Below are 17,173 nucleotides of genomic sequence, written 5' to 3' on the forward strand. Positions count from 1 at the left end.
TCCCACCCCTCCTCACAGAATCAAAAGGTTGGATACAATTCTTACATCCCTGACAGATAAGATTTGGTAATGACAAGGTTTGGATTCATGTAGTAAATCCAGCAAAGAATATACAAGCAAACGTATAGAAAAAAGGCTGCTGTTGGCAAATTTGAAACCTTCAAGTTCTTTCAGATCAGAACTTGCAGAAAATCAATTTATACATAAATTTTTATTTTTCTTTTAAAACAACTCTGCAGTCAGATCAAGTCAAGCTTACCATCTGCTGCAGATAGAAATACAGCTATATTCAAGAATTACATTATAAAACTTCTTTGTAAACTTTACATGCAAGCTGTTTTTGTCAGAATTAAAGTCATTGTGATAATGCATCTTAATATTCAATCAGGCTTTAAATAAAGAGTGACAAAAGTCCACATATGGATGACAAGCTGTTCTACAGTAAATATTTTTGTATTTATTGAGAAGGGGCTTATGGCAGTTTAGGACATATTCCCCCAAGCATTTCAGTCTAAACTACTTACAGACTACTAAAACCAAGATAAAATCCCTGTTCTAAAATCCTCACCAAAATTTAGTTTTTAAATTAACTTGATCCTATTCCTATTCCTATTTATTTATGCTTTTACTTCATCATTCACTTGAAAACTTTTCCCAGCTGGTGGCTGTTACAGAATGGAATACTTTTAGTACCCTGTATTTTAAGCAAGGCTTTATTCCCAAGTGATGCTGAATGTATCTATGGAAGAGAAAAAGCAAATACAATGTAATTTTACCATTATAGCTGACCATCTAATGCAGAGTAAAAATTCCTCCACTTTTTTATGTAATTAAACTTGTTAAAGCCATTTCCAATATTCCTGCAGCTGAGGGCATACAGTATAAAAAACCCCTCAAAAGTTCCTCTTCCACATACTCTAGTTAGAAACACAACTTACAAAACAAGAGAGGCAAAAGAAAACCTTACCAAAAGTAGGGATAAAATTGTTTTTTCATTTTCGATTCCATTTTGAGCAGTTGCAAGACACATTGCCATTAATATAGTTTACGTACTTGATACAAGTTCATTACATGTTACTGTTTTGTTACAGCAACTATGCAAGTAACTCAATACAGTGATGAAAAAATAGTTTTTGAAACACCTGAATGAAACAGGTATACTATATACAGTCACAGACAAGCACACATCATATAAAATAAATCCTAATGCAGATAAATAATCTTACCCTGATGGTGGATCAACAGCTATGGCCTTAGGGTTATTAAGATCCAGCTCGATGAGGGTAACGCACACTGATCCGTTCTGGTTGCAAACGAAGATCCTGTCACTGACGTGATCCACAAAGTAAAAATTTCCAGTGATCCAGTCGATTGCTATTTGCTGTACATCTGCCAAAAAAAAAAGAAAGGGAAAAAAGCTCAGAAGTGCAATTGTAATACAAAGAACTGAACTGCCAGCTGCTTCTCCAAGCAGATGCTCTACTCAGTTAAAGAGCTCAAGCTGCTTTTACATGTATTAATAAGGAATCCAATTCTCAATACACGACTATTGGCTGGAGAAAATTTTTCCTTTTTAAGTACAAAAGTCTGATTGCAACTTCAAGGGTGTGAAAGATACACATTTGTTTGTAGTTCCCTTAAATATTTTAAATGTTGTCATTGTGAATTTTTTTATGGTACATTCAGAAGCAACATCACTGAATGATGGTGCATGTGTGAAAGAGGGGTCCGAAACGCTGACGGTAGCAGATCGCAGTGGGAAGGCAGCCTCTGAAGCCACTCGAGTTCTGAAGTTAGTGTTCTGGGATGTCTGTTACACCGTGGGGCTGCTACACCAATAAAGCTTATATGAGTTTATTATTTATATTTACAGGGGACTAAAACCAGATAATAAATACTTCACAGAAATTAAAAAAAAACAGTGTGTAGATATGCATGCCTAAACCCACTGTATGTAATGGCAGACATGCATGTGCACACACTCATTTTCATTTAAATTACTTTTTTTTTTTGTAGTTCTGAGAAATCTGGGTGCTGCCAGATTCCTGATCCAACTGCCACAATAAGTAGCCCCAAAGCAACCGTCCGCGTGATACTAGAGAGAAGTTTCTCAACATGACGCCGGGAGTTTTCCTTCTGGGGACACTAGGGTAGCTTCACAACTACCTAACACAAGTGTTTTAAAACAGTCAGTTCTTTTTCTTGTGGGATCCTGGAACTGCTTTTTGTAAATGTCTTCTAAATCCAGCATTTTTCTTCTATCTGTCCATACGTAGTCTTACTCTTACAGTAAGCAAAAGTAGAAAGAAGCGCAAAGAACATAACTTTAACTAAGACGTCTTCATATTCTCCTTGACAGTACTGTATTGATACCACCCTGTAAGACTGAATTAGTTATTCTTAAATGAATAAGTCAATAACAATATTTCCTGTTAAATATTTTCAATGTTGAATATTAATGGTTTTTTATTTTAAAAATGTATATTCATTATATTACAATGGTTTGAAAATACTGCTAACATAAGTTGCAATTCTTTCATGATGACAGAAACCAAATGTAATAAAATATCATTTCACATAGTAGCTTTTTTTTTGTTACTTTCAGTTTTCTCTATTTCTATCATCCTTCAGAAGTTGAATGTTTAGAATTTTTTTCCCCCTTCCAACAAGAACCTGTTGCTACCATCACATACATGCTGCATTGCAGAATATAAAGTAAACTTGGTTCAGAAAGAAATTGTAGTCATTAAGTTTTTGACAATACCTGAGGGTTTATGAGTCATGCATTTGCTAAATACTTAAAACAGAGATGGAGACTCATGTGTTGTCCTTCAAAGTCCAGGTAACATAAACAAGATTTACTCGACAGAATATCAGGAATAGCTTCCAGCTGTATTCCATCTCAGCCATCCCATTACACAGTTCACTGCTGTCTCTTCTATCTCAGATTTCTCCCCTTCTGCTATTCATTTGTCTTTTAATTCAAAGCGAATATTATGCCTCTTCCCTTCTGATAGCTCCTATTACACAGATATGCTGAGCCAGAATAAAGAAATGCTCCATTTAGTCCCGTATCCAACCTCCAGAGGAGGCCAATGTCAGGTGCACTATGAGGCATATGCGAGCACTAATACATTTTAGACAATAGAGACCAAAAGGATTTTTTTTCCTTGTCCAAACAAAATACAGGGCATGCTTTTAAAAATATGAGAAAAACTCTGTCCCTCTGGAAATTGAATATAGTTCAAGCATTTTCAAATTCTCTGCTATCCATTTTCAGAAGTTGGATTCATGGAATTAAAGGTCTATGGCTAATCGATTCAATGAGACTTTTGAAAATTGAACATAGGCTTCCATGTAATAGAAGCTATTCTGAAAACATTAGTTATAAAGAATGAAAGTTACAAAAGGGATTCAATTTTAAATATCTGTAGAAATAAAACTAGTAATTAAATTCCTGCAATGAGAGCTCTGGAAGATTCCTATACATTGGGAAGTGGGTGAAAAGGAACAAGCTTAAGTAGCAGCCCGCTGGAGGAGGGTACTGTTTTCTTGTTAACGTGTGGGAAAAGTACCTATTTTTACATAAATGTGATGTATACCTGAAAGGCTTGTCACACACAGATTATTAGATCTGTTAACATAACAATACTCACATTTATAAAATGTTGGCTGTATTTTTTCCTTCGTTATTCATTAACATATCACAAGAAATGGCACTAAACAGGTTTTTTATATGGAAAACAAGGATAATTAATTGAAGGTCATATTAGGGATAACAATTTGCATCAAACAGTTAAAACTGAGGTTGCTCAGCAGGAAAAGTGAGACATCCCGAAGCAATTTCACGCCACAACCTTTGTGTCAGAGGCTTCAGAAAGCATTGGTTGCTCTTAACACCAATTTACCTGACCTCCTTCCCCAGGAGGTTGTCTCTGGGACGGGCACGGAGGGACCAGCAGCACAGGCTGTCTGCGAGACTTAGGCTCCTTACAACCGCATGCCTTGGAAAGCTGTTCATGACAAAGCATGCTATGCTTAAGGACCTAATCACAGACTTTCCAGAAAAAGAGGCGTATCAATTCACATTTTTCTTCAGAAGTCTGCTGCATGAAATGGAGGAGAGATCTCCCACTATGCAAAGAACACTTCTCTCAAAAATAGGCCTTCTGGGGCAGTGCTTCACTGTAATCTAGTAATGAACCTGGACATTCAAGGCACAGTAGCATTAGCGTTTAACAGTTACAAACACGTTGTGTATTGTAGACGCCATCCATCTGGTTTGGGGTCTGTCTTTTTTGTACCACGCGCTTTGCAGTGAATTGGACACATCCAGTTTCTCACAAGAGAAGAGGTTTATAATGAATTGTCCAAGCCCACTCCCCCATAAAATTATATTCTACATGAGAAATCCACTTAGCTAGCAGACAACAGATTTTATGAATCAAACTTTTAATCTCTCTGGTTTGGCTAGCAGCTATGCATTAAGCTGCTTTGAATGGCTCTCCAGTTATCACACAAGTTGAATGCACTGCATTCAAGACAGACAACCTCTCTGTTGTAAGGGAAAGAACTTAGCTTCTACTGCCTTATAGACTTAAAATTTTCCTTGCTCTGAACATGACTGCAATGAGGACTGCATAAAGGAACTTGAAAATCTACTCAAGACTCAAGGTGCAACAATATCATTGACAGTTACTATGGGAAATTAGAACCATGATTCGTTCTTTCTCTTGGGGCATGGTTTTGGACCTCTTGGGGTTTTTTTAATATATATATATATATATATATAGTACTTCAGTATTGATTTCTTGCTTGCATTTTCCCAAAATTAATGTATATATTTGAAAATGCTTAAAAATAATCTTTAGTTTTATCACAATGTTTTCTTTTCTTCTGCAAAAGTTGATCTTAAAGGAGGAATTATTTTTATTTACCCAAAAAGCTAAAAAAAAAAAGGCACTAATTTTTCTTCCATAACCCATATATATCTCTTCTGAATGAATGTAACAGCCAAACTTCCACGCAGGAATTTCATGCTGTATTCTGGGCTTGCCTGGGGGAGATGAGAGAAGAGGAAGTGGTTTAAAAAGTGGTGGTTGTATCTTCAGTAGAAGAGCACGGGTGGGCAGGTACCCTGACTCCATGGACACAGCCTCGAAACCACAGTTGCGGGGAGGGATGTGTTTGCTATTCTTACTGCACCAAAACATCAAGTGTTTATTTTGTAGAAATCTTTCCACTTTGCAAAGAGCAGCGCAGCGTTGTCACAGGTAGTCAGGTCTGCTAAGAGTCACTTGTTTAATTTATTCTGTTACAGAAGCAGGGTAGTTCTGAGGATGGTGCAACAGTTGTTTGGACGGTTGGCCATATGCTAGGGGAATAAACGCTTCAGAGAAGGGAGAGAGGATTGCTGTAATAAAACTTTCAGGAGCTTAACATTTCTGTAATGAGCATCCTAACACATGGAAGATGTCAGTATAGTCCCTAACGGTAGTGCAATATAGGAGTGCAAGGGTGGTACTGCTCAAGTGCCTTGTGCCAGGAAGAGTCACCTCCTGGTCCCTCTTTCCCCAAAGGCCAGGCCAACAGATCTGAAGATCTCCTAGGCATGTTCACACCCGCTTACTCTACAACCTGTTATGTCAATAACTGTTTGCCTCCGGGGCTCGCTTTCATAAACCAGCCTGGAGTAAAGAAGAGTTTGCTTCACTGTATTTTGACTAAGGAAGCATCTCCTGCTTCCTGCCGAGTCAAAAGTGGTGAGACAGAAACAAAGATAAAAAAAAAAAAAAAAAAAAAAGATTAATCTGGAAGCCAAAACCATGAAAAATGAGATAACATCAAAAATAAGTAAAAATTGGACAACATATTTGAGACATTTTGCCTTTCCTTATGTTTTCTCAATCTTCAGCATGTATTTTTTCCACGTATATTCATTTTACTTCTCCATGTCTAGAAAGCTGCTTTAATTTTTTTGACTGAAAGCTAAGATTTTAGCAGGTGAGGCTTTGTGAATTGTGTAAGATAGGTAAATGATAAAAGTGCCAGGCATGGACAGACCATGTTTAGTTTAATTTACTAACTATTTAGAAAAAAAGAGATAAAATTATGTATTTGCAAAGGAATCCAAAGAAGAGCAAGCAGCCTGGGGATAGGCTTTTTGCCTCCATCTGAGTAAAAAGGTAAGTTTTGAAAAACAAGACAAACAGCAGCAAGCCATTCTTTTTCTAAACTAGCCAGTAGTGCTGCAATCAGGTAAGTAGTAGTTAAACCACGCTTAAATGACAGGCTGTGAAACCTTGCCGAAGCTCTGCCTATCAAAGTGCCTCTCTTCTGAGAGTAATGTTCCTAATTAGCAGCCCAGACAACCTTATACTGACACTGTGGCTTGGGAAAGTTAAGCTGGCATAGATTTTTCTGTGGCCCTTCTACTGACAGCAATTTGCCGTAACTATGTCTGCAATGCCGTTCACAAAATGTGATTTTTATTAAAAATGTCACCATTCAATAAGTTAGACATATTGGTGTCTAAACTTTTAACAGCCATGTCCTGAGTGATTATTGCATTTGTTTAAAAATGAAAAATCAAATGAAAAATATCCATCTGTCTTTTCCAAATGACTCATCCTCAAATATCTAATTCCTTTGAATTAAATCAGCCTTCTCAGATACTGTTTGTAAAGAGTATAATGCAAAACCTAAAACATACTAAATGTAAATAAGCACTTTAAAGCATCCAGACTTCAAGTTCCTCAAAAGAAAAGAAAGCTTTTCCTCTTGTTTGCTGAGTAACATAATTTAAATTTCAATAAATTGGGTTACGGTCGAAAATACAGTAAGTATTCTTCCAACCCTACAGGATATTAGAAGATACTGCTTTAAAAACCTATACATGTGAACATTTAGACAATAGCAGTTTCACCAAGCTAAAGAGTTTTCAAAAATATGAGCCTAATCGAAATATTATGAATACTTAATGAAAGCATCCTGATAGCTCACGAAGACACCTAGTCTCTCAGAGACATAGCCTATCCAGTCACTCGGAGATGCAAGCATTCAGCTTCCAGCTAGGTACAGAAGAGAACACGTTTAGGCACTTATTCCATATGGGCATTCCTCTTTCTGTTTAAACTCAGACTTTTATCCTTCTACTGGATGCAGCCCACTTACCAAGAAGAGAAGATCCAACGCCTGAAACTTCACACGACTTAGGAGTTTCTAAAATTAGTAGTTCGCTACCTTTCAAAGGACTCCACGAAGACCGTGACAGAGTCTGGCCTGCAAGATCCCTGTCAGTCCTCACATTTATGAATTAATACGTGAGTACTGATGATAAGATATGGTCACGCAAGACAGTTTTGGAGCCTCTAAAGCAGTACAGCAGATAGCTAGCTACGTATGCTGCTCAGCTCAAAATACAGTCTTAGACCACGCAATGGTCCTCTTCTGCCTTGCAGTAGACCCGTTGTACACTTCTATTTCTCCAGAAGCTAGACATTCCCAGGTTTTTCATGGCTTAGTTTCTTAGGCTGCTATGAGGCATGTTACTACAGATGGAAGTCAGGCAACGGAGTGTTATTAAGACAGACAAGCTATAGTACATTGGCTGAACACTGAGTAGGTACTGAGGGAGAAAAGCAGGTTTAACGATAAACTTCTTCCTCCCATTGGGAACCCAGGGATATACAGAACAATAACAATAAAAAAGTCACACCTTCCTCTTCTAACAAATCCCTCTGTTTACAGAGCATTCAGAGGAAAGGTGCTGATGGCAGACCCCAGGTAGGCTCGGGTCTGTGCCTTTGCCAGGAATTTTAAATCAGGGTAGCAAAATCTGGTCCTAAAGTTTTTAGCATATTTCTTCTTTTACTCGTGTTATAGAATGATTCTACCACACAATGCATCAAGTTTCTGGAATGAGAAAAATGAGTGAAATTTTCTGCTTCTGAGTCACAGAGTTGGCTGTGATGCCAACACATTAAAGGAGCAAGGAAAAAGTGCGAATCAATGAAATAAGGGCCTTATGAATGGCCCTTTCTTTTAATCCTTTTATAAGGATTTTTATAAGGAGTGAATTTTCTGACATCAATCTCGTGTCAGAAACAAGTAAGAATAGTCGAAAACCACAATGTTTCTAATTTCTGCATTACTGAGTTTCAAACACATTGCCCAGTGATTGTAAACTTGTAATGGGGTCCCAGTAGCCTGCATACATGCTGAACAATAAAGACAGATTTATAGAGGTACATAGCTATAACAGTCTTCTTTTTTTTAACTGCACATTCAAAAGCTTCTTATAAATCTGCTGAGACTGTAAATCAAACCCAGTTATTTACTTCAAAGCAGTTAAGTCATCCACTGTTAAAATTAAAGCATAATTCAGCCGCAATAGGCATCCCATCAAGCTTGTGGACTAAGAGAACTGCTGCGGGGAAACCGAGGTGGCTACGTTAGGCTGTATCACTTGCCTCGTTTAACCACCTTCCATCAAAGGCAAAAGTCTACAACCTTCCACCTTCCTAGGACTGCCTGCCGCACGTATTATGAACTTCATAAACCATCGTCACACAAAAATAAGGTCACTTAAACATCTTCTCATAAAGACACTAAGCAGTGGCTTATTACAATTTTAAAGATACGTCAATAAAATACGGAGTTACTTTTGCAATACAAAGTATTTAAGGAAAATGACTTCCAGAGAAAGTTTGAACAGTTTAATACCAGAGGTAGGCAATGGTGCTTTAAGGAATGTTTTGGGGGGGATAATGTAGAAGTAAATTATCTTCGTCAGCTTTTAAAGAAAGGCTTAGGGAACAAAGGAAACTCATATTGCACATTTTTTGCAGAAGGTAACATTTATCAGGCAACACTGGGTCACAGGATCTGGAGTATGCTGTAGTTTCTTGTAGGTAAAATGCAGGTCATAATTTTGTTTTGAGCCCACTATAGTCGCTATTAGCAATATACGGTCTAGACAATATGAATATGCAGTACATGACATGACCTAGCGCTATAAATCCATCTGTTTCTTTTCCCCAAAGGGCATTATTACATTCAAGTTTAATCAGAAGGTAATACTGACCACAGAGTATTTCATTCTGATATACAGATATATTCATATTGGGCACAAAAGTCTTTATCTTCACCTCAAACATATTAGGGGAAAAGGAAAAGACATTACACTTTCCCCAAAAAATTTTGCTAAAATAAATTTTATTACAGAACTTGTTTATAATATAATTAAAATCTGCATATAGAGTCCAATGTAAATCCAGCTTGAGAATTATGACTTACAGAATACTAGAAAATTTAAAAATATCTTCAATTATAAAAAATATAACCTGCACAGTTAGCAAATAAGTACCTCTCCCACATAATATCTCTGAAACAAAACCATATCATGTACCTTACTAGATGAGAGAGCCTCTTTTTTTAGGGTTGCTAAGGAAAGAAAAAAAAATTGCTTCTTATATTAAAGGACATTAAGCTGTTTTCTTCATCTTTTCCCCTCCCTCTAACAGAGGAATCACTGTCACCACCTGATGCCATCAGCACGCTTGTACTTCTGCAAAGCACTCAAAGCCACTGCACAGCACCCACTAATGTCACTTGCCTCATATTATCGTTTGATCAAACCAAACAAATAAAACCCTTCATGTCTACGAACGCTGACTGCCAACTGACTGTAACAAATGCATACTCGTGGTATCATTACCTCATCCTCCCTTTCTTCCTATCTGTCCTTTTCTTTTTCTCATCCATTTAGTACATCTTTTCAATATCTAAATAGTAACTGTGGGAAAAAAACGGAAGGTTGGCGAGGAGGATTGTAAACACGCTCAAGTGACTTGCAGCCGGGGTGTCGCAAAACACATATATCATACTAATCGTTGTTTGGCCTTGTGTGTTGGACAAGTAGAACATCTGTGTCTAGATAACATAGGCCTGTGACAGACGTAGAGGCACCCTATGGAACACGCTTGAGATTCCTGCCCTGCTGGGGGAAAGATCAAAGCACAGTGGTAAATTACGCCTGCGCAAATCATAGAATCATTAAGGTTGGAAAAGACCTCTAAGATCATCTAGTCCAACTGTCAACCCAACACCTCCATGCCTACTAAATCCCCAAAATACAGGCGAAAACAGCAGGTTTGGCGATCCTCCAGCAAGGACCGAGCTCCGCGGTGCCTGCGTTCCCGCTTGTGTGCCTCTGCCCCGGTGCTGCTTCGGGGATCCTCCGGTTCGTGAGGTGATGAAAATTAATTTACCCTTTGCCTTTCATCCGTGGTTTTGTGGTTGTTCCTGCGTCCTGCCTGTGTTGACTCACACAGTAACCTTTGAGGAGAAGACTGTTATTTACTATATGTGACCTGACCAACAAAGCAGACAACTGCCAAGACTTAAAATACAGGCATCGTTGATGCACTTTTTCTTGCTAACTTATATGCATTAATGCAAAAAATAAAAGCAAAACATGGGTTTAGACTTATGCATTAATTATTTTTCTATTCATTTTCAAACAGGCATCAGGACACTGCTTTTTTTGTTGTTTATTTATTTCTACCATCATCACTATAGTGGTGGGATCCAAGTATTGATAACCTGAGCGTTATCTTAAAATGGAATACCACCATAGATTCCATTAAAAAGTCTCATAAACCACTCAAATAGCCGTTGCTTCCAGTAATATGGCTCAAACTCAATGCTCTTGTATTTGCAGAACTTGAACTTTGCTTTCAGAAAGCTTCCAGCCCTTTCCAAAACTAGCCACTTTAGAAAGATATGAGGCCATAATCCCACTTCTTCTCAACTCAGAAGTCTTGTGTACTTTGTGCTAACTCCTTCTACCCTGTGTATCCCCTATCATTTTAGCATTTCAGTTTTTAAACCTCACAGCATCCCTATGCCATATGGAAATACTGTTATTCTCATTTTACATTTAGAGGGGAAAAGACAAGATTACTTGCTAAATGTCACCCTGTAAGTCTCGGGAAAAACAGTGGTCTCCTGACTACCAGCATATTGCCTTTCTTCGTAAATCACTCCTCCTTTCATGTAAACAGTAAAAAGAATTGCTCCCAACACTTGCAAAGAAATACAGAGGAGAGACATGAATATGCATTGCATCCCTCCTCCAGGTCCCCTCTGCAACGTATGCTCTCGGCTTCCTTGTAGTAATATTTTTTGCCTGGCCTAATGTCAAATTACTTGTGCGGCGAGTGATCCCCCGGGCAGCAAGATGCATGGTGTTAATGCTCGCCGCGTTTCAGAGCGGAGCAGGAGCACGGCATCGGGTGCTGCCCAGGCTCTGCCTTCACCCTACCCAGCGTCCTTCCAGCCAGCAGCTGCCTCTGCCTTGCACGAAGCTCTCCAGACAATTCCACAGCTCATGCAGAAGCGTACTTCAATTCTTTCCAGAGCAGCTATCTTCAAATATTTTTTTGCTTAGTCTCCTTTATGAAAGAATAATTGTCCAAGTAGATGTTTGCAAAAGGAAAAAACCCAAAACTCGCACTGTGACCAATTATTTTGGAAGATACAGCACATGGATTACAGTGCATTCACAGCCTGTTATAAAATATGTTTTTCCACTACTTTATCTTACTTGAGTCGCCTTGTCCCAATGCATTCATTTCTGAAGCGAATGCAGTGGTTATGACTACTTAAAACAAATCTGAATTTTGCAACCAGTTGAACAGACTCAATGACTAACCAATATATCCTCCAAAGAGTCTTACAATGAAAATACGTATTTTGAGTATATTCATAACTAGAAGAGAAACAGCACTGATCTTTTTAAACACATTATACTTATCTCCTGATATATAAATATAAAAATAATCCCCCATATTAAAAAATGGAATCATATACTTAAGTAAAATAGCAACATACGACGTGCAAGCAAGTCCAAAATTGCCAAAAAGAGTGAGAGTTTCTGGAAATGCCACTTGTGGCAAGTATCCCCACACACTCCTCAGTCAGCTCATTATTTTGGCTTATACAGTGGTGGTATTTTGGCATGGTGGTGCAGCCCCCGGGCCACTCTGCCGTCTTATGACAAGCCATGAATGTTCTGGGAAAACTCATCGTGCTGTTATCTTGGCCACAAGTGCCGTGAGCTGGGGCGGTCAGGCACTCCCTGACCGCGCCTGGACCATCTGCTGCCTGAATTGCACACCGAAATAACTCGGCACGAATTGTGGCCAGAGGGGAAAATACTGACCAAAGCCAATCATCTCGCGATCCTATAAATAGCGATCCAAAGCGAGACCCTCGGAGCTCTCCGGGATCACAGCAGGCGGTGACCCAGTATCTCCCCCTGCACCGGGACGCCGCGCAGGGTGAATTTTGGCAGGATTCAAAGACTGATGATTTCGTGAGGATTCAAAGGCCTGATCTGGTGAGGTTTGATGATCGTCCGTTGACAAATGCCAGCACATAAAAGTGAGTAATTCATGATGCTCATGAAAAGGGAAATTTTAATCACAGGTTAACCTCTGTGTGTGTGTGTACAATTTGATTTAGAACTGTTTGTCTGTCTGAGTGTGTGTGATTTGATTTAACCTCTGCCTCTGTGTGTGCGTGATTTGGCGTAGGAAACCCTGCTGTAAGTCTTGGGTGAACCTTGCCATTCTCAAATCTTTAAGTCACTATCTTGATTGTAATAAATTCCATTGAATCTCTCTGTTCAGTTGGCTGATGATTAAGTGTTAAGAATTACATAACCAAATCTTGTGATCTAGCTCAAAATATTAATAAATCCTAAATTGCTGCTAAACCAGAGCCATGTAAAAAATCCTATTTGCAACAAACTTAGTGAATCTTGACAACCCCTCTTAAATTTTGTTAAAATCCACCGAATTCATTGAACTGTCAAATTATTATTTTACCTCAACAAAACATGCTGTTGCTTCTCTCTTTTGAGTGAAGTGCATTCCACTTTTTTTTTTTTTTTTTTTTTTTTTAATTTGCGACAGTGTGACAGAGATTTTACGCCATCACACATGCAAAGACTATCCAAACTTTCTCACCAGCTCGAGAACTGTCATGGTGGATGCCTAACCCAACACATCAAACTGCAGCTGTTCTGTGACATGTTGATAAAATGCAGGGCTTCAGCTTTGCGCAAACAGACCAATCCTTTTGCATATTCTGTCCTTCTCTTCTCATTTGATTACTTACAATGATTAAAATGCTTTTTGCCAGAACTAAGAAATTTATATAGCTTAAGCCTGCCTTTAGCAAAAGTGATTTACTCCACTTAAAAGATTTGTTACATGTAATTTTTCAATTTCAGAATAAGTGCTTCACTAAAACCACCATTAAAGATTGTAAAGCCAACCCAAGTTTTTATTTTATTCAACCTAACTGACAAATAGTGAGAAGGATAGGATTTGTTCTTCCATTTTATTTATTTCATAAATCTGACATGATCCATAAGGTTTTCAGCATTTCAGGTTCTATTCCAAAGCTGAAGTCAAAAGAAAGTTTTAAATCAATTTTCTTTCATACGAAGTAGAAATCCGCAATCTAATTTTTGTGGATTGAGAAGACAAAAATATTTCTATGAACTGGAGATAACACTTTTGAGCTAGTCATTGCTTCTGCCATTCAAAGACGTTAAAAACTGAAAAAAGAAATAATACATTCAGCCCCCAAATCAGATGGTGGTTTTAATTTGCCATGTCCACTACAGTGCAAATAATAATCACAGTTTTAACAACTTTTGCAAACATGCAATTCCTCTTCCCGTAAGAGCTCCTGATAAAGCACTAAGTAAAGAGCAAGCCCTTTATTTTATTCTGACCCATACAAACTCTTTGGGGTGTCTCCATCATAGATTACAGTACAGCACAGAAACACCCAGGCTACAGTGAGTACTGAAAGCAGACTAGCCCAGCGCCTAAAGTCATATAGCTTATATAATTTCTTAAAAAGCAGTGACAAAGATGCTGCAACTGTTTTTTATTTTATCAGATATGTAGCTTCTGATTTCAGCTTTGCTTGGATTAATTCAATTTCTTATTCATTTATGAAAAGCATGATCTCTATTTACCCTTTTCCCTGTAGCAATACAAAGCATTAGATCAAAATAGGAGTTGCAAAACACAATTAGTAGAGGCCACCAGCTAGATCACAACTCGTAATACTTGTGGTTTTATTCTATTACTCTTTTCACTGCATAAGATATGTAAGCAGATTTCTTTTCTTCCTGCTGCTTCCCCAAAAACATACGGGAGGCAGAGTTTTTGGATTACTATGCATCTGATACAGAAGGGCAAAGTCATAGTACATGCGATTAAGTCCCTGACCAACAACAGGGGTTGTGCCCATTCACTATCGGTCACTTCACGGATGTCCTGTAGACTCAGTTCTGTACACAGCAGATAGAGCACAGTGCATTCCTAAAGCTTCTCAGGCTTTTTGCTGAAAACAGACTGGTTTTAGCTATTGGATAAATCTCTATCTGGGATGGACTGGGATGGACAAGTGCTTCATAACTGGTACCAAAATTTTGGTACTAAAATATGGTACCAGTTATTATGTTGGATGTAAACAAACAGTATTTTGGCTTTATGGTTTTTCTTATGTCCCCTTCTTTCCTATAAAGACAAAAGTACTTTTGAAGAAGCCACAGACTTTTAATTTTATTGCAATTTTGGTGCAACTTGAGTTCTATGATCTGTGTCTTAGAGAAAAGTATTTAGGAGGCAGACAAACTAATTTTAATGACATGATCCAAAGTACCTTATGTAAAAAGAAAGGTTTCTTGACTTCTTCAGTTGACTTTAGTAGGTTTTTTTGGATGAAGTTTGAATGAAATATTTGCATTAATAAATTAATATCTGGGAGTAAGTGGCAAATTTGCTGTCAATTAGTCTAATTGAAGCAAACTTGATTAGCATTGTATGTGACATGAATTTACAAAGAAATATCTCCACTTTGGAAGAAAACCACTAGCTATACCATAAAAAATGTGAAACTTAAAAATAAAATAATAAAGTACCAGTAGAAAATTTTAAAAAGTTCATGCATATATAATTAGTTGATGGTATCTAATACTAAAATATTAATCAGATATTTTATTGCCATTGAAGACAGTTTCTAAGAGTGTGCACCTGAAGCCTCAAGTTCATAACCAACTTTACTGAAATGGGCAGGTTACAACTATATGTCTCCTATATATCTCCTATATACATCTCCTTCCTCAGAAGAAAGGTAGAAGAAAAGCTTCTCAATACTGAGGACATCTGAAGAGCCTGAAAGCTGTAGCATAAAGAGTAGAGGACTTTTAACAATTACCGTAGCTAGACAGTTGCTTAGATCCTGCATCGATCAGAAGGGGGTACAAGTTGTGGTTGTAAAAGGCAAAAAGATTCTGTTCTTGTTTCATTTGCAGCATGTTATAAAAAAAGGACTTTCTGGTTTCAGCAGACAGCAAAGAAACTACTCAGCCAAGCACTGGAATCAGAGGAACGAGGGAACATCTTTCCTGATCTCTGAGAAGGCTGTGCTATGTAAATGTCTGTGTCTCCCTGGACATTTGCCCGTTATTGAAGTCCACACTGAATTTACAGAAGCAGAACAAGTTCAGTTTTTGTGAAAATCGTACTACAAAGAACAGTTCCAGTGGCTACCAAGTAAAAACCAAAACGGAGCCAACATGGTGCATGTGGATGTCAAAGGCTTATGGGAAAATGTGTGTCTAATCCCATAAAACATGCATTATTTAATTCCACATTTCAGAAAAAAAATTACTTGTGGTTTTTTTTGTTTTTTGGTTTTGTTTTTTTTTTTACTGACATGTCATTATTCTTGTATCTGGGGATATAAATGCATTTGTAAAATATTCACTACAAAACTGTGCATTTTATATTTGCAGCAACCTAGTTATCTATACATTAGATATTTACAGCCCCTGCAATTATTTTATTTTATCTTCAAAACCTTGTTAACAAAATACAAATGTTACTGTTTTACAAGCAGTATAATAATTCAGTTTAACAGAGAGGAAGAGTCCCTCAGCATTACGCCTGATAAAGATAAATTTACCTGGTTACTGATACTATGACAAAGTGTCCATTTTCTATTTACAAAATCCTTCTGCTACGGTGGGAGATAGCCTGCTTGCTTTTGGATTTCCTCCCCGGTGCAAGAGCTTTTCTCTCAAGGAGGAGCTAGGATGTAAGGAAGACACACAAAAGATACAGTCATGTCCCACTGTTAGGACAATAATGAAGCTAATTAAGATGGAAGTCCAAAAATGGTCAGCTAGGAAGCTGACAAATCGGGGATAAGGGAACCTGGCAATGCAGCACTGAGAATAAGGACATGAAGAGACGTAGGCTTTGCAGAGGCAGCATTCAGGAGACTGTCCCAGGCAGAGCCTAGGAGTTTAGAGGAGGAGGAGAGGGGGGAAGGCAATCACAAATTTGCACTGAGAAATGCCATTGAGATAAGACATTTTGTTTTCTGTACTCAGTCTGAGAATTAACTGTCCAGGGCATGACTACTGAAAAGCATATAAAAAGAAAACAGACAGCACGCCAGCTTTGCTAAGAACAGAAGCAGGGTTTTGACTGATGTCAATGAAAGATCAATTGTGGTAGCTGGCTAAGTGACAAAGCTTGAAGAAATAGTAGTATTATATCTTTGAATGACTGAAAAATGCCACTGCTAGCAATTAACAAGCAGTTAATAAATAGCTTTTGTGTCAAAAAGGATAAAGTGCAGGTAACCTAATTTTGGAGGGAAATGCCCCAATTCAGAGCATCTGCCATGGAAGCTTGTGCCTCAAAACGGCATAATGGAATGTTACAGGGACACTGTTCAAGCCGGTAGCAAAATCCTCAAGTCAGATTGAATGGACTGTATCCAAAAGATGCACCAAAAGCAGACAGATCCTTCACAGCTAACATTTAGAAGCTCCTAATACATGCAAGACCCTCTTAGGATCTCTGATATACAGATTACCTCTTAACTTTTGTGCAAACACCATCAAGCATTGAGATATACACCCAAATATATGAATACTACTCATAAAAAAAGATAATGGATTTGCAATACCCATGGCCAAAGGATGAGATCCACTGATCATGCTTGGAACAGAAAGGTCGAATGAAAGATATGAACTACCGTTATTCTTCTAGTAAACCTGATGATCATCAAA

The 17,173-nt window shown here is 38.0% G+C and overlaps 1 protein-coding gene across 1 annotated transcript in view; it reads right to left on the reverse strand.

Annotated features, from left to right (window-relative positions):
• LRP1B (LDL receptor related protein 1B) overlaps positions 1-17,173 on the reverse strand; it is a 482,733-nt gene that overhangs the window by 351,763 nt on the left and 113,797 nt on the right. The window contains exon 6 of the mRNA XM_075511235.1: positions 1,227-1,389. Coding sequence (XP_075367350.1) covers positions 1,227-1,389 — 163 coding nt within the window. The remainder of the gene's footprint in view (positions 1-1,226; positions 1,390-17,173) is intronic.

This window comes from Mycteria americana, chromosome 9 (genome assembly GCF_035582795.1).
Source record: "Mycteria americana isolate JAX WOST 10 ecotype Jacksonville Zoo and Gardens chromosome 9, USCA_MyAme_1.0, whole genome shotgun sequence".
Lineage (NCBI taxonomy): Eukaryota > Metazoa > Chordata > Aves > Ciconiiformes > Ciconiidae > Mycteria > Mycteria americana.